This window comes from Gavialis gangeticus, unplaced genomic scaffold (assembly GCF_001723915.1).
Source record: "Gavialis gangeticus isolate Ggan-Ray unplaced genomic scaffold, GavGan_comp1, whole genome shotgun sequence".
Lineage (NCBI taxonomy): Eukaryota > Metazoa > Chordata > Crocodylia > Gavialidae > Gavialis > Gavialis gangeticus.
The window spans coordinates 112,614,680-112,631,358 of record NW_017729031.1 but is presented as its reverse complement, the minus strand read 5'-3'; the positions used below and the strand labels follow the sequence as shown (position 1 = coordinate 112,631,358).

The 16,679-nt window shown below is 43.2% G+C and overlaps 1 protein-coding gene across 6 annotated transcripts in view; it reads right to left on the bottom strand.

Moving 5' to 3' along the window:
• TANC2 (tetratricopeptide repeat, ankyrin repeat and coiled-coil containing 2) overlaps positions 1-16,679 on the bottom strand; it is an 848,255-nt gene that overhangs the window by 546,808 nt on the left and 284,768 nt on the right. For 5 of the 6 annotated variants that reach the window (XM_019523590.1, XM_019523591.1, XM_019523592.1 and 2 more), the window contains exon 4: positions 14,142-14,321. In XM_019523590.1, the coding sequence (XP_019379135.1) occupies positions 14,142-14,321 (180 nt within the window). The remainder of the gene's footprint in view (positions 1-14,141; positions 14,322-16,679) is intronic. The other variant, XM_019523595.1, reaches the window with a different exon arrangement.

The following is a 16,679-nucleotide window of genomic DNA, read 5'->3' as shown; positions in this document are numbered from 1 at the left end:
CCCCCCCCGCCCCCTGCCACTCTGTGTCCAGCCAAAAACTCCTGCTTCAGGTAACCAGCATTTTTAGATTACTGGCACCCCACATTCCCCACTCATGCCAGATAACAGAGCTTTTACTGTATTATATATTCTTTTTATAACCCTCCTCAAAATCTATTCTGCACAAAGTCCCACTTGATACTGGTCAGCAAGTTGACAAATGGTAAGGTTGTGATTTTTTTTAAATAACAGTACCAGTGCCATCTCCCAGCCCATCACATCCCAGTTGTCTCTTTTGTCCACAAAGCATGATTTTGAGCTTTCTAGGACAGCTTCTTCATGGCACATCAATTGAATGTGAAGACCAATGCAGTCATAACTGGAATCCCCTGCACTTGCACACACCCCACCCCCACATCTGATTCCTGTTACACCCAAAGTTTAACTGCCTGGCAGTGGCCTGAGAATTTCTATTCATGCAGCAGTGATGGGGTCACTTGGCTTCAATGTTCCTTATTATGAGCCCAATTCCTTCCAAATTCTTCATTCCACATAACCCTCTCTCCTATTTTTGGTCTTAATGTTCTACTAATCAAGCAATTCTTTCTTCTGCAATCCTGCTCTTAGCTGCTCCTGATAACATGGCTCCTATTTCACAGCCCTGAAGACTGTTTTTAATTATAGCTAAAAACGTTAACTTAAGTATGAAAACATTAACTCGAGTGAACATTAACTCAGATGGGGAAATAACTTTCAGTGAAACATCGAATGCACTGTCAAAAGGCTTAAGGAAGCTTAATTTTCTTTATGAATCTGAAAGCTCCTAATAACTATAGGACTAAAGAAACATCTTTTATTTTTGCCTAGTTTGTTGTATTTTTCATTCATAATGATTAGTATTCCACATTCTCAGTTTTTATCAAATTTTCACTGATACATTCCCTGTTGTTTTTTTTAAGTCATTCAGTTTTTACTGACCTACACCCATTTTTCAGTTCAAATCCCTGTTAACCCATTTCCTACTCATGCTGGTTAACAGGGATGTGAACTGAATAATGGGTGGTACTGGTAAGCTAAAAGTGCCGCTGTGTTGGTTACTTGAGGCACAGGTTTCCAGCCAGATGCGGGGCAGGGGGGGCAGTGGCAGGCAGCCGCATGCGGAGCAGAGGGCGGGGGGTGGCAGTGGCTGCACAGGGGCTGGGGCAGGGTGGCTGGAGCTGCTGCCTGGGTGCAAGGGGCTCTCAGCTCTTAGCCCAGACGGGGCAGGCCAGGCCGCAGGAATTGTTCCCAGGGCAGGCTAGGCTGAACTGCAGCCTGGCGGCTCCGGCTTCAGCCCTGCCCCGGGTGCTGGGAGCTGCAAGCCCTGCCAGGGGACACGTGAGAGAGCCTGGCTCTACTCCCTGTGGCAGGCACTGCACCAGCCACTCCACATGGGCCCATGGGGCCGGAGCCACTGCCTGGGGGTCCGGGGCTCCCAGCTCTGATCCGGAGCAGGGTGGGAGGTGCTGGGATCGGGTCCTTCCACCCTCCACATCCGGCCGTGCGCCACTCCCCACTCCCCCTAAATGCCAGTCCAGCCCACCAGCAGGCTGCTGCAGCAGGGGAAAAGAATGTGAATGCAGCCAGGGAAGAAAGGCAGGGCACAGCACCATGTGCTTCCTACTGATGATCCAGGGGCATGCACCCCCTGGGAAGAGCTTGGCACAGGCCTCGCAGCTGGCAGCCCTCCCAGAGGGCTTGTAGCAGCAAGAGCCATGCCGCCCCCACCCTGCACCCACTGGCAGCTCCCCCTGCTTTGCTCCCTGCTGAGGCTCCAGGAGCGGCTGACAAGTTGCACTGTGCCCCTCCCCTTTCACAGTCCCATCCTTACTCCCTCCCTCCCTCCCTGTCAATTTTTCCTCAATTTAAACTGATTTTTTCCCCCTTTTCTTCCTTTTATCCTGATTTCATCCTGGTTTTCATGTTTCAAAGATAAACCCCAAAAAATTCCCTGGATTTTTTTTTTTTTTTTAAATAAAAACTGAGAATGTGGAACACTAATAATGATATAGCAAATTAATGCACATTCTAATAAAGTTATGTTTTTGTTTCCATCTTAAACTGAGTAACAGCCCTAGGACCCTAGCATATTAGTAAAGCTTCTAGTTTCTTTTTACCTGGAGAAAAAGTCTGTTACATTATATGTGATGGTTCACCACACCACTTTCACCCCCCCCTTTTTAAATCCAAGATTCACCCATGCCCACAAACACTGCTGTATTACATGATAATAATCATCCATATAATAAGTTCTATCTTCAGATGATAGCAACAACATATAGAAGTGTGATAGCCACTGTTCATAAGTGGGTAGCAAGACACTGATTCCACCTTCCTAAGATGGTTCATTTCACCCACAGACATTGAAATATCATCAAAGGATAACTTTGAATTACAAAACAAAAATTACAATGCCAATGATTTAATATATATAGAAAATATGGCCCAAATTTGGTGAGTACAACCTGACATTTATGAATCTTACTATCAATGTTTAAATTCTTTAACAAGAAAAAGCACTGTCTATATTCTATCAGCACTTTCATATTGTAAACAGTATGTTAAAATGCTATGCCTATAAAACAGCTGCCCATCATAATTTTGATAAATTGCTCTGAGTCTCATTTGCATGATTGAAAATTTAAAAGCTTTCTTTCTGTCAAGTCTTAAGCTCCTGGCTTTACATTTCCCTTATAACATTTCAGGACATCGCTGGTTCTAGATAATTTTCTTACTTTTCACATGCTTTAGATATCATCAACTGCTGTAGGAGGCCTAAATGGTTCATGTCATGGTAAAGGGAAAATACCATTTTTTAAAAACTATCTTATATTTAAATGTATTTGTTTATAACTTAAGTTGAAACATAAAAAGTTGAGACAACTATCACTGACCTGTTCCACTTGTACTTTTATTTATATGAGTATGAAGTAGTTGTAACAATATTGTCAACTCACAAAGGTAGTGTTTCACTATAAAATGGGGCATGCAGCAAGGCTAGGGACAGAAGTTACACATAAACCATTTTGAGTGATCAAAAACCAGTTCAAATCTGTAACACAACAGAATATCAGTGCACTTAACCTGCTTTCAAAATGGCTGAAACCAGTTTAAGACAAACCTGTCTGTATGCAGTATCAGCCTGAACTGATTTAGGTCAAACCAGTTTATGGAACTTTTGTCCCAGACTCCTTCCTGGTTCAAGTTAACTCACAGTCCCCCAGCATCTCAGGAGGCTTTGCAACCCTGGGCAGTGCTGTCTGCTCCAGCAGAGCACGGTTGCCCTGCCCCTCCGCTCTCTAGCCGGAGCACTATCACTGCTCTGGCTGGCTGAGAAGTGGGTGGGGGACAAACCTGGGTCTGAAACCCAGATGAGATCTGCTTGGCAGGGTGCGGGGTTGGGAAGTTGTCCTTCACAGGCTTTTTGCTGCTTGAGTGGAGAGTGGAGGGCACGGCCAGGCCCCACCCCAGTCTGGCACCTTGAGGTGGGGAGGGAGAGTGGGGTTTAAACCTGTTCCCTCACCTACACGGGACCCCAGGTGCGTCTGCCTGGCTAAGGTGAAATAGCTCCTGACAGACTTCTCCTTGCTCTCTGCTCAAATGGAAAGCATGGCAAGGCCCTGGGCCAGAGTGGCACAATGAGGCAGAGGGGGCGGATGTGGGGTTTAAATCCCCTCCCCTGCCTGCATGGCACCCCAGCTGGGATCTGCCTGGTGGGGGCGGAGAATGAGGAAAAGCCTGTCAGGGGCTGCTCCACCCTCGCCAGACAGACCCTGACTGGGGTCCCATGTGGGTGAGGGATGGGGTTTAAAACCCCCTTCCTCCTCAGTGGGCCAGTCCAAGCCAGGGTCCGACCATGCCCCCAACTCTCCATTCAAACGGGGAGCAGGGAAAAAGCCTGGTTGGGGTTGCTTCCTGCCCCCCTGCATACCCTGGCTGAGACTGGTGCAGGCTATGGTGGGGGTTTAAACCCCCCCATCATACTTCGTAAGCTGGCTGGGGCCTGGCCAGCCCCCTCCCCACCAGCTTGAGCAGGGAGAGGAGGAAAAGCCTCCAAAGTTTTCTCTCCCAACTTTTCTCCCTTCCCTTTGGCAGTAGACAGCAGGCTGGAAGTTGTGCTCTAGGCTTCTGGCCTGAGCCACCCCAGGTATGTGGCTGCATTTCCAGAATTAAAAGTGAATGTCTGTTCACTTGCTTCTCAGTTCAACCTATGCAATTTTAACTAACCTGTAAAGACTGAATTGATTCAGCCTCAGGCTTTTTAACTGTCTGTACTTAGCCCAAATGACTTAATGTAAAAAACAGAGACCGTCTCTCATATTTTTTAGACAGAGCCATGAAGGACAGGTCTACTGAGATCTAGAAAACAGGACAATCAGGGATGTTATCCTGTGAAATTCCTAAACCAATGATGGTTGATGCCAGGGAGCTTATGACAGATGTTGGATTACTCTTGATATGCCCTGTTCATATATAATTCCTCTACAGCATCTACAACTTACCACTGTCAGAGACAGAGCTAGTTGTTATACGTTTGCAATGGGCCTAGGCCCACAAGGAACTATAAGCCCCCCTAAATGACTGCAGGGAGGCCAATAAATGTATAACTGAATTCTTGGGATAAAAGATGATAAAACAGGAACAGGAGTACAGGTCAAAGTTTCATATCTAGGTTTTCAAGGGAGGACACCAAGAAGAGAACTTTGGGTAGTGCCCACTGCCTCCTGAAAGTATCTAAGGAGCCAGGCTACTAAGCTTAAGTTTGTATGTACTGATCTAGAATCTTAACCAATTACTATTTTACTTTAAAAAGTTCTATTTATTTCTGAAATGTCAAACACATCAGAAAAATAAACTGCTGCTCAAGTCAAATGTGAAAACATAAACATAGTATGTTAAAACTTGTAAGATACCTTGATAACCTTCTCCATATTAGGAAGAGATTCCTTGGAACTGTTTCTATAGTTCTTGTCAAATCCTTTCATCTGGGGTTTCCAGCTTGTATAGCACTGCTCAGGCTCTTTGGTTTCAAACAGTACAGACACTAAACACTGGAAATCTGGATTTTCAGTGGAAGCTCCTCATCAATTAGCTCAGTACTCACTCTTACATATTAGGAGTCAGAAGACAATCATCGAAGTATAGAGAAGCAGGGTTGGAAGGAACCTCCAGAGGTCATTTAGTCCACCCCCCTGCCTGAGGCAGGACCATCCCTATCCAAACCTTCCTATACAACCCACCATCTAAACTGTACATAAAACTACTGTCAACCCTGACACAACACAGATCTAACCTGCCATAGGCAAAACAGGGGAACCACAACAGCCAATGTCCTACTTCTGTAAAATGTTGTCAATATATGCTCAAGAGGTCCTGGGTAGAGGGCCACACTCCCTGCTGCAGGGGAAGGCAAAAACCCCTACATACTGTACCAATCTGACCATAGGGTAAAATTCCTTCCTGACCCCAAATATGCAACTAGTTGAAAGATAATAACAATCACTGCTATTTAGTGTATCACGTGCATACCATATGTGCCCAAATAAGGTACACACCTTGTCTGGGGAAGGCAGAATGAAGAAAAAAAAATTTTTCCCCCCAGAGTCATGGCTGTATGGAGCAAGGAAGGAGCCTAATCTTCAGTTCACTCACCCTCCCTTTCCTGCTTAACCAAATGATGAAACCTAGCTGCTACTGAAGACTGGTCTCCATAATCATAAATATTTAGACACCGACAATACTGCAGCCCTTTAAACATGTGTTGTGATTACGTTATGTCTTTCACATGGTATTTGTCAATATGGTGCTACATCTTCATGGTTTTACAAAGAGGAAACAGTCCATACGAGAATGTGTCCTTTAATTCTGCTGTGAAAAAGTCAGGTTTAAATGCAAATCTTAAGAAAGTCCATTAAGGGGGGTGGGGGGGGGCATCATCAGAAAAGACTTGGAATACACTACTGTGCTTGTTCTTGGAAAAAGTTAATTTTTCACTAAATGCCTCTGAGATGATTTAGAATTAGGCAGGCACTGTGGCTGTAATTTTCTAAAGGAATAATCTTACTTTTGGTGTCCTTTTTATTTTCATGAATTTTTATGGCTTGGCTATCAAAAATCTCAACGTTAGAAAATGCTAAAATTCATTTATATACTGAGAAATAATACTACTAACCATATTAATGGTCCTGACAAGTGGGAAATAGAGTGAGAGAATTATTATATTTGTTTTCCAAAGTATTAAAATATTCTTTGCTAAAAGCATAAGTGAATGTACTCAAATTAGCACAAAGACATATGATAAATGACTAGATGGACACTCTTATCTCATTGCTTCCTGTGATGTTCATCCTTCAAACCCTTCATATGATTGGGCAGTGGATATTGAGGGTTATAGGCTCTACAGGAAGGACTGGGTCAGAAAGAAGGATGGAGGGGTGGCCCTCTATCTGGAGGAGCGACACCCATCCCTGCAGGTCACGTTTGATTTTATGGGGAGACCCTTTGAGGTCCTCTAGGTCAAGATACAAGTGGGACTCAGGAAAAGGGAACCTGACAGTGGGAGTCTACTGTAGGCCTCCCTACCAAGAAGAGGAAAGCGATCAGGCATTCTCCAGGGAACTGACTGAGGTAGCCAGCACTAAAGATTTGATAGGCATGGGTGACTTCAACTACCCTGACATCTGTTGGGAAGACCATTCAGCCAACTCCAGTAGGTCAATCAACATCATGGCAACTATAGACAACCTGTTCTTGACAGGCTGTGGAGGGACTGACAAGGGATAAAGCCACTCTGGACTTGTTGCTGACCAAAGGGAGAGACATGGTAGGCAACCTGAAGACTGGAGGTACTCTGGGCAACAGTGGTTACGATCTGATCAGATTCACCATCCACCGAAAGGCTGAGAATTCTGCCAGCAGAACAGAAGTCCTAGTCTTCAGAAAGGCAAACTTTGGTAAACTCAGGAGCCTAGTTAGAAAGGCCCTTCGCAACCAGTGGCTGGGTGATTTGGGAGTTCAGGAACGTTGGTGTTTCCTTAAGGAGGCAATTCTCACTGCTCAAAAGGCGCCATCCCCACGCAGTCAAAGAGAGGGAAAGGGGCCAAGAGACTCTTGACTTGGCTCAACAGGGACATTAGAGAACTAATCAAAAAGAAAAAAGAAGCATACATGAAACAGAAAAATGGTGCAGCATCCAGAGAGGAGTATACTCATACAGCCAGGGTCTGCATGTACAAAATAACTGGCAGGGTATTAAGATACAACCAGCATGGCCTTGTCAAGGGGAGGTCATACCTAACAAAACTAGTGTCCTTCTATGACCAAGTAACTAACCTGCTGAATATGGGACAAGTGGTTGACATCATCTACCTAAACTTCAGCAAGACCTTCGATTAGAAGTTGCAGGCCTTTGGTCTGATATGAGATCAGTACCAATATAAAGAAAATTGGTTGTGTCAGATATCGGCCCAATGGGGCCAATAATTTGGCCAATAAATGCCCACGCTGCGAACAGCCACAGCACAGCACTCAGGCAGCGAGGAGCAGAGCCAGTAGTGTGGAGAGCTGCCTCCAGCTGATACGTTTGGTGTGGTGGAAGGGGAGGTGGGAGGGAAAGGAAGAGGCATGTGGGGGGGCAGATCAATGCCCCCTCAGTGAGGGAGGGGGCAGGTGCTGCCCAAGCAGGGCAGGGGGATGGAGCCATGGATCGTGGCAGGTGGGGGAAGGCTCCTGCCTCTGCTTGCACCCTGGGAAGGCATGGGGGGCAGTGAAATTTGGGGTGGATGCAGCATTCTCCCAGTGCCACTGGCACCCACTCCGAGCCTAGCCCCTGCTGAGAAAACCCCACGCAACCCTGGCTGCAGACCACTCCGCCCCATGCAGATCCTGGGGCACACATCCCCCTGTGCCTTCCTAGGTGCCAGCAGCAGTGGAAGCTGCCCCCCTCCCCCAAGCCACAGCTCAGTCCCCACGCCTGGGCAGCACCTGCCCCTGCCCCCTCCCCTTCCACCACACCAGACTTACCAGCTGGAGACAGCTGTATCAGAAATCAGATTGGCATCACCCAAGTCTCTCGATCAAGTAGGAGGGCATAGGCCTAGACCAGTCTACAGTGACGTGGGTTGGCAATGGCTCAGAGGCCAATCCCAGTGAGTTGTAATCGATGGGATGGCCTCATCCTGGAGGGCCATCTCAAGTTGTGTACCCCAGGGATCAGTGCTTGGGCTCATGCTCTTTAACATCTTTATCAATGACTTGGATGAGGGAGTAGAAAGTGCAATGATTAAATCTGTGGACAATGCTAAGCTGTGGGGAAATGTGGTCTCATCTGAGTACAGGGTAAGTATCCAGAATGACCTTGACAGGCTGGTCCTATGGGCTCAACGCAATCAGATGAGGTTCAATAGGGACAAGTGCCAGGTCCTTCATCTGGTAGGAAAAACCTTCATCATGACTACACAATGAGTGGTGGTCCACTGACTAACACTGCACCTGAAAGGGAGCTGGGGGTGACAATTAACCAGAAGATGAATGAGAGCCATCAGTGCGATGAAGTCACCAACAAAGTAAACAGAACTCTGGTGTGCATCAGCCAATGCATGGCTAAAAGATCCAGAGAGGTGCTCCTTCCCCTCTATTCTGCATTGGTGAGACCACAGCTGGAGTACTGTGGCCAGTTCTGGGCACTGCACTTCAAGAAGGATGTGGATAAGTTTGAAAGGGTACAGAGAAGGACCACCCATATGCTCAGGGGCCTGGAGGACAGGCCCTATGAAGAGAGGCTTTGGGAAATGGGTTTGTTCAGGCTTAGTAGAAGAAGACTGAGAGGTGACTTGATAGCTGCCTACAAGTATGTCAGGAGTGAATATCAAGATCTAGGGGAACAACTCTTCCGAAAGGCACCTCTTAGGAGGATGGGGTCCAATGGGCACAAGCTATTTGAGGAAAAATTTAGGCTGGAGATAAGGAAAAACGTCTTTTCCATAAGGGTATTTAGAATCTGGAATGCACTCCCAGCAGAGGTGGCATAGTTGCCTTCCCTGGAGGTGTTTGAGAGGAGGCTGGACAAGCATCTCATTGAGCTCGTTTGAGCCTAACTACCTCCTGCCCATGGCAGGGGATCAGACTTGATGATCTTACAGGTCCCTTCTGGTCCTACTATTCTATGATTCTATGATCCTCACTCCCTTATATGCATTCAAAAGCCTGAGGATGAAATTCATCCTAGTATTTGCAGAGCATCTCACTTGCATTTCTCCTGAGGGAAGGAAGATATCTGTGCAGCCATGGAGACACAATTATGTCATCATACTCATAGAGGAGTGAGGCTTTTAGCTGACTTGAAATAAAGCAGTGGAGGAAGGAATAAATTTAAACATCCTATTTTAAGGCCTTAAAAAGGCAGCCTGAGACTGCTCCAGTCCATAAAGTGGCCTACACCATTCGCCTATTTTGATTTGTGATATCCAATTCCTTCTTCCCAGCTCCACAGACTTGTGCATACATGCATCAGACACTGCAAAGGTTTGAGAAGAGAAGAATAGGTTTCACATTAGGTAAACCGACACAACTTGCAGCATTCTCCAAAGGTCAAAAGACAAAAGCCACATCTAGGTTAGAAAACTGACGTTGTTTAAAATGCTAGTAACACATACTGCCAGGTTTGACTACTACTGCAGACAGCATTTAATAACCTTAAACCCATGTTAGTTGGTTGAACCTTGACCCTTGAAAAAATGAGGAAAGGCCATACCTCATTGGGTTCCCAATAGGGCAGCCACTGATCCTATTTTATACCCGACCATCCTGTTTTTAAACCCTTTGTCCCCTGTCCATTTCTGAATGAGGAACAGACAGAAGTTCATTGGTGGAAATACATGTCAATCACTTGTCTCCGTGATTCTACTGGCTGCGCTTAGAGGTAGGGTGGTGCACAGCCAGGAGGACAGGGGTTCTGAGTGAGCCAGGAAAGGGCAGAGGGGGGAATGGCCCCTTGCTGCTGACTGACCAAGGGGCCCAATGGCCCCACTCCTCACTGTTGATTGGCTGAGGAGGCAGTGGCCCCATTCCTCACCTCTGATTGGCTGAGAAGTGTCATCATTCACCAAAGGTCTATCCTATATTCTGGGGATGTGTCAGTGGCCACCCTAATTCCTAAACGTATGCTCTCCCTTCCTGCTGGTGCTATCCATCACAGAGCAACACCAGTCAACTCTACAGTGAGGTAGGTGATAACATTTTCATTTTTATTTCATCAGAGTAGAGTGGTAGTGAAACTCAGAGAACTGATAAGACAGTAGTCACTAACTTTCAGAGCAAAAGAAGGCCCTATCAGGCCATAACCAGGTGAGGAACATTATTTGGTTAGGGAAGAGTAGCTACATAAAAATACATAAATTCAAGATATGTTTTCAGGGAAACTTGATTCCTCACAAAAGAGAATCTTTAACATGCATCTCAATCACTGTAAATACTGGATAAAGTGTTATGTGCAAGCAAAATGAGCATCAAAGTAACAAGAAGAAAGCAAACTGTTTAGTGTGTTTGTTAACCACACAGACAAAGCATGGGAAATCCACAGCTATACTAAACAAACTAAAAGTTCACTATTATTTAAGGTAATGCATAAAGGGCTGTATATTTACACAGTGCAAATAAGACACATATCACCTGCCCAGAAAAGCTTATTATAAAGGCATATGGACCAATTTGAAAAATTGAAACAAACCACATTACTTTTGGATCACACAAACTAACTGACAAGTGCTGTCACCAATGAAGACAAGTTTAACCCCCAGGCCCAATCTTCCCCTAAGTATGTTTGTAAGGCTGAAAATACTATGGAGGCATTGCTTAGAGAGCCAGAAATCTGAAAAACAATGTGAATGGGCTCTAATTGGAGATCTCTTAGTATATATGTGAAGTTGGGCATCTCTAACTTGACTCTGTAGCTCTGCATCAGTCTCTTTAAAAGCAGGGGAATATGGAGAGGAAGTTATTCAGCATTACCAAAAGTGTATAAGGGGAAAAATATATTCAATGAGAGAGATATGGGATTTTAATTTATTGTAAATGTTATTGTTTGTTGCCCTAGAATCCTTCACTTTTAAAGAAAGTTAATAGGGAGGCGTTTACTGAATCCTCTAGGTTCAAGGCAAGTAAGAAGGAAAAGGCATGGGTGAAATCTTGGCCTGTTTTGTCCTTGACTTGAGTGGAGCTAACTTATCCAAAGAAACCACTTTTGCTTTTCAAAGATAATAGTACAACTAGTAAAAAAGGCATCTCTTCTATGCATAAGAAAGAAATCTAAACAAAGTATTATCCTAGGTTGAACAGACTAAAAATTTAAAATCAAATAAAATATATTTCTCCAAACATAACTGGCTGGTTAAACATTCCCTCCCCAGCTCCAGAGCAACAGATAAAAAGAAAAAGCATATTTTGAACATGAAATATTTCTTATGGAATAATTTAAAAATTAATATGGAGGCATAAAATATCACATTTCCTAAACTCCTCTCTCCAAGAATTCTCTGACTGCTAACTAAACCAAAGATATAACTAATCCTATAAGCTAAATGAAAAACTCAAAGGCGATGTTCTTACTAAATGATGTATCAACCATCTGTTCTCCAAAAATACTCTGAGTGATGAATACTAATGACCCTGCCAATTATTAATATTGATACCAATATTATTAATATTGGATATTAATACAATTAACAACTATATTGATGTCTATTTATATATTAATTATTAATAAGTGCAATGATTATTAATATACCTTGCAAATATTAATACGGAGACCAACATTCTTTTATGATAATTTAAGTACTCGACACATGGGATCCCTATTGTAATAAAACGTTTGGTTTCATTTTTGTATGAGCATTTATGCACCAACTCTTAACTAAAAAGCATTTCCACCCTCACACAAGAAATGTCACCAAAAGGTCAAATATTAGAAATAACTATCCAGCCCTACAGCATGGTTAACAATGTTGTAAGGGAAGTCCAAAATATGTAATTCTTCCTGCCTTTCGAGAGTTTTACAACTGAAATGAATGGAATCACGCTAAAAATATTTTATTTCTATTCTCAGCCCTCCCTCCAGGGTATGATTTGTTCCAGTGGATCTGCAGAGTCAATCAATGCAGAAAGAAAAGTTATTTCTCTGTACGTGGAGTTCTCAGTCTACTTGCCTTGCAGACAAGTACCCTGTCTTATTCCCTGCTTCTTTGCAATCTTCATCTGGCGTTCTGAATTGTTGCGAAATTATATGTAATGGGATGTTCATCCCTTATAAAAGTTTGTACTGAGTTTGTAACACTGCAAAAGAAATATATTCTCAGTACTCCAGTAAGAGAAAAGTGGTATTTCTTTTATTCCTGCATGCACCTATCAGGGTACTAGCTAAGTTTTTTAAAGGAATCCAGAAGCATAATGGAAAAGAGGGACTGGATTCTACCTTGCTTCCCTTTTCTGTTAACCTCAAAGAGCAAAGTTATTAGTGAGAAAATGCATAAGAATTTACTTTGAGAATCAGTCTCCAATTTTGGTAGTCAAAGTTGGCTCTCATGATAAACACAACGCACTCACACATGCTATGTCATAGTATAAGAACATCTAACTAATACAACAGAAATGTTGTGTATTGCTTATGCAAGACAAAACTGCAAGCCCACAATTCTCAGACAGAAGTCAAGTGTGAAGTTGCTGAGACACTGTATCTATGATCAAGTTATTTTTATTTATATTCAGTAGTGCTTAGATGTGAAGACTGAGATCAGTGTCACTGTGTCACAGTGTCATTGTGACAGGAACTAGAGTTTATAATTTAAATAGAAATAGAAATTTTAAATAGAAAAAACTCCAGTCAGGAGTCAGGAAATAGCGTTATCCTGATCTTCATAGCCTGGGTCTTGAAACGCAAACAGACTATAGGGTCTAGATTTACAAAGATACTTAGGTATGTATGTCTATTTATACACCAAACTCCTAATAACTCTTGGTGTCAAAGGGGGAATTGGTGTGAACAAGCACTTGTGGACCTGCCCAAAGACAGAAAAAAATTGGAGGAAAAGCCAGGATAACATTGCACCAACTTTCAGTTCTATGAGGAGCTAGGTCAGAAATCTTACATGGGAATTTTTTTTTTTGAACAAGAGATTTTACTCTCATTCTGCAGGTTTCAAGATTTTGTTTTGGTGCAAAACAACAAGGTAGATATATTTTTCATTATGACTCCAGTTAAGTTTTAATAGAAGCTTCAAAATCCCACTGCACTGCAAAGAGAATTTACTTCCTAAATGCAGCTGAATTAAAATGAAAATATTTTAACATCAGGGCTACAACATTTTCCCCTCGTTCTATAGGATACTTTACTTTTAAAACTTTAACTAGCTAAAAACAGTTTTATTTAATAAAATGTGCATCTAGGGTTTACCTCCAAACATGTGCCAAATACAGTTGTCTCTAAAGAACTTGCTGGTGTTTCAGTTTAACAAAGCTGTGGCTCCCTATGCTGAAGCTTTTTAACGATGGGCAGTAAATAATGTCAGATTTGAGTGAAAACATTTACATGAGAAATAAGCTTTTAAAAACAGGATTCAATAGAAATCTAAGGCCCGATTTTTTTTCCAAATGAGAGCTAATTGCCGAGGCACTTCTGAAGTCCCCCCACGTCTGTGTGAAATATCACTGTAAAGAGCTGTAACAAATTACATAACCTACTTTGATGCATCTTTTATCTAACATTCAAAACTTCCATACAGTTACTTAACATTGCTAAATGTCTCCATCTGTTGGTCTGACTTAAATAGATACACAAGACGACAGGCACTACAATACATCCTGATATCAGAACTTTCCTGGAATAGTAGAACATGTCAAACCAACTGCATTATTTCAAGAGTAGACAGATCTGCCTGTCAAACTGAGATCCATCCCATTACCTATGGTAACCTGATCCTGAAAACATCAGTCTTTAATTACAAAATCCTGTCATTCAAGCAGGCCATGTAGTTAACAAATGAAGAGTTGATCAAAGAAACTTATTCAAAGAGCTCTCAGATTCTGCATCATTTGACCTTAAAAGCCCCACTGAACTTATTTAAAGTCCTTACCAGTTAATTTCTTCACAGGTTGGAGCCGAACACTGATAGACTGATGTGTGAGTAAGGGGGAGGATGGAAGAGAGCGGGACATGCCCTCCATAATCCGAATGTGCTGCATACCTTCGGTCATTGGGAGTGGAGGAATAGCGTAGTCTGGTTCAAAAGCACAGTCGTTCTCTGTGGAGGTGCCTGATAGGAATGTAAAAATAAAATAGAAGAGCTTGTGATTATTGGCAGCCTACTACCTTTATTAATTCCTAGGCAAAGGAATTTTTAGATTTAGAATGGCCAGACTGAAATTTAATACCGTCTCTCAAAGCATCTCAAAGCCTAATTAGTGTTGAATTGCTCCTTCTTGTGTTTGCCTCAAAGTGTTTATGCTTCCTTGTAGAAATTATATGTATACAATAGCAAACAGGTTTGATGCAGGTAAAGGACAACATGACCAGTCTGCTTTTGTTGTAAGCTGTTTTCTTTTGTGAAGAGTTCCTGAGTTACCCGTTCTAACATAATTACGAAGCACGAAACAATGCTTTTCTTTATTTCTGGATTTTGACGGTTGCAATTGCTACTGTATTATAGCCAGACCTCAGACTGAATCTAAAGTTCCTTTTATGCTTTGATAACATTTCTTGTTCATTGGATCAAAGCAGCTTTTGTATTTTTCAAAAAGACAAGATGTTTGCCCTTCTTTGGACATTTGCTAGGAGGCATGTGTGAAGCCTATGCCAAGAGGGGTGAAAACATGGAGAAAAAAAAAAAAAAGACATTTGCTCAGGACTGGGAGGTCCCTCAGCACCCCCCATTCGTGTTAGTTTACCCCAAAATGGGGAAGCTTCATTCAGCTGAAGAAGCTAAACCATCCACATTGCAGTGAACATAGACTGGCCAAATCTGATGATGGAACAATAAGCATTATGGTCATCTATCAAAGGACACAGCTACATGGTAAGTCTTTACTTTCTACTTCACATTTTACTTCTTCATTTTGCAAATGATTCTTATTAATTTGGATTTTTAGTATCCTACAAAAGAATATCCATGTAAAACTCTGGTGTCCTAGATCATTAAGAAAAACAAACAAACCCACTAATAAATGATGATTCACAACTTTGTAATCATTTATTGTTTTTTTCTTCACTCCAACAATACTGGTTATAGCTGTATTTAGTATTTTATCTCAATTATTATTCAGTGGAGATATAAAATATTTCATCTTTAAAAATGGATAAATGCAGAGAGCAATTGTTTTTTATTCTCAGATTTTAATACATCTTAAATTAAAATTAATGCATTGTTTAATACAGTTCAATATTGGGTTTTTGCTTGTGAAAAGGATGCTGATGAAACAGTCTTCTACGGTTATGGAGATAAAGTACGTCTGCTGTTAGACCAACATTTTTATACTTCATAATAAATCTATTTTATATCATAAGAAAAGATAAATGGAGTTTGTTCATCACAGATTTTCAGATAATTTCTAGCACAAAGAACTTGCAACACACAATGCTAACAGGTTTCCTTCACTCCACCCCAGCCAATATATTTCTCTGTGGTACATATAGCTAACCATTTAGAACAGGGGTGTTGAGTTGTAACCTGTAGGCTAGATTTGGCCCACAGAGCCACATCATCTGGCCCCTGGTGCCCAAACTGGGTCTCAGGTTGACTTACATGCCAGGCTTGGGCCAGACCCGCCCCCCTTGTGTACGAGTTGCATGCAGCACTTGCTCCAGGACCCACATTGCATGTGGCACCTGCAAGAGGCCAGTCCAGGATGCCCTACCACTTACCTGATCCAATACATGTGCTGCCTGTTCCAGCTGGTCCGGGGTAGGACCTGGATGCAATATGAGTCCTGGATCAGGTGCTGCATGTAGTTCAGTTCCAGACCAGCCAGAATGGCCACTGGATCCAGCATGTGTGGGGAACAGGGGGGAAAAAAGGGGTCATGAGTCCCCCACCTGTCAGGTCCAGAACCCATTCCAGCTTGTCCAGGAGATGCACTGTACGTCGCACCTGTCCCAGACTGACTGGAGTGGACTCCACATACATTTCATGTCCAGGAACAGCCAGAGATAGGGTTACCATATGTCCAGGTTTTTCTGGACATGTCCTCTTTTCAGGTCCTCCTATCTCAGTCCAGGTGTTTTTTTAAAATATCAGTAAATGTCTGGGATTTTGCTCTGCTCAACATCGAAATTTTTCCTATTTCCTAGCACTTTGCAACTTGTCTTAGCAAGGAACTGCTTTGGGCTCAGGGGGCAGGGCACCATTGGAGGCAGGGGGCATCACGTGAGTCTGCGCACACACATGCACATGGCCGGCATGCAGCCAGACAGGGTGGTGCGACCAGCCCTCACAGCTGGATGCAGGTAAGTCTATGGGACGCAGGGGTTGGAGGATCAGGGCTTGGGGACTGTCTAGGGTGTGTGTGTGGCAGGGATGTGTGGAGGGGATGGGTATATGACAGGGGGCAGGTGTCTGCCAGCACAGGACAAAGCTGTCTGGGTGCTGGGGCTGGAGCAGGGAGGAGGCATCGGGGGG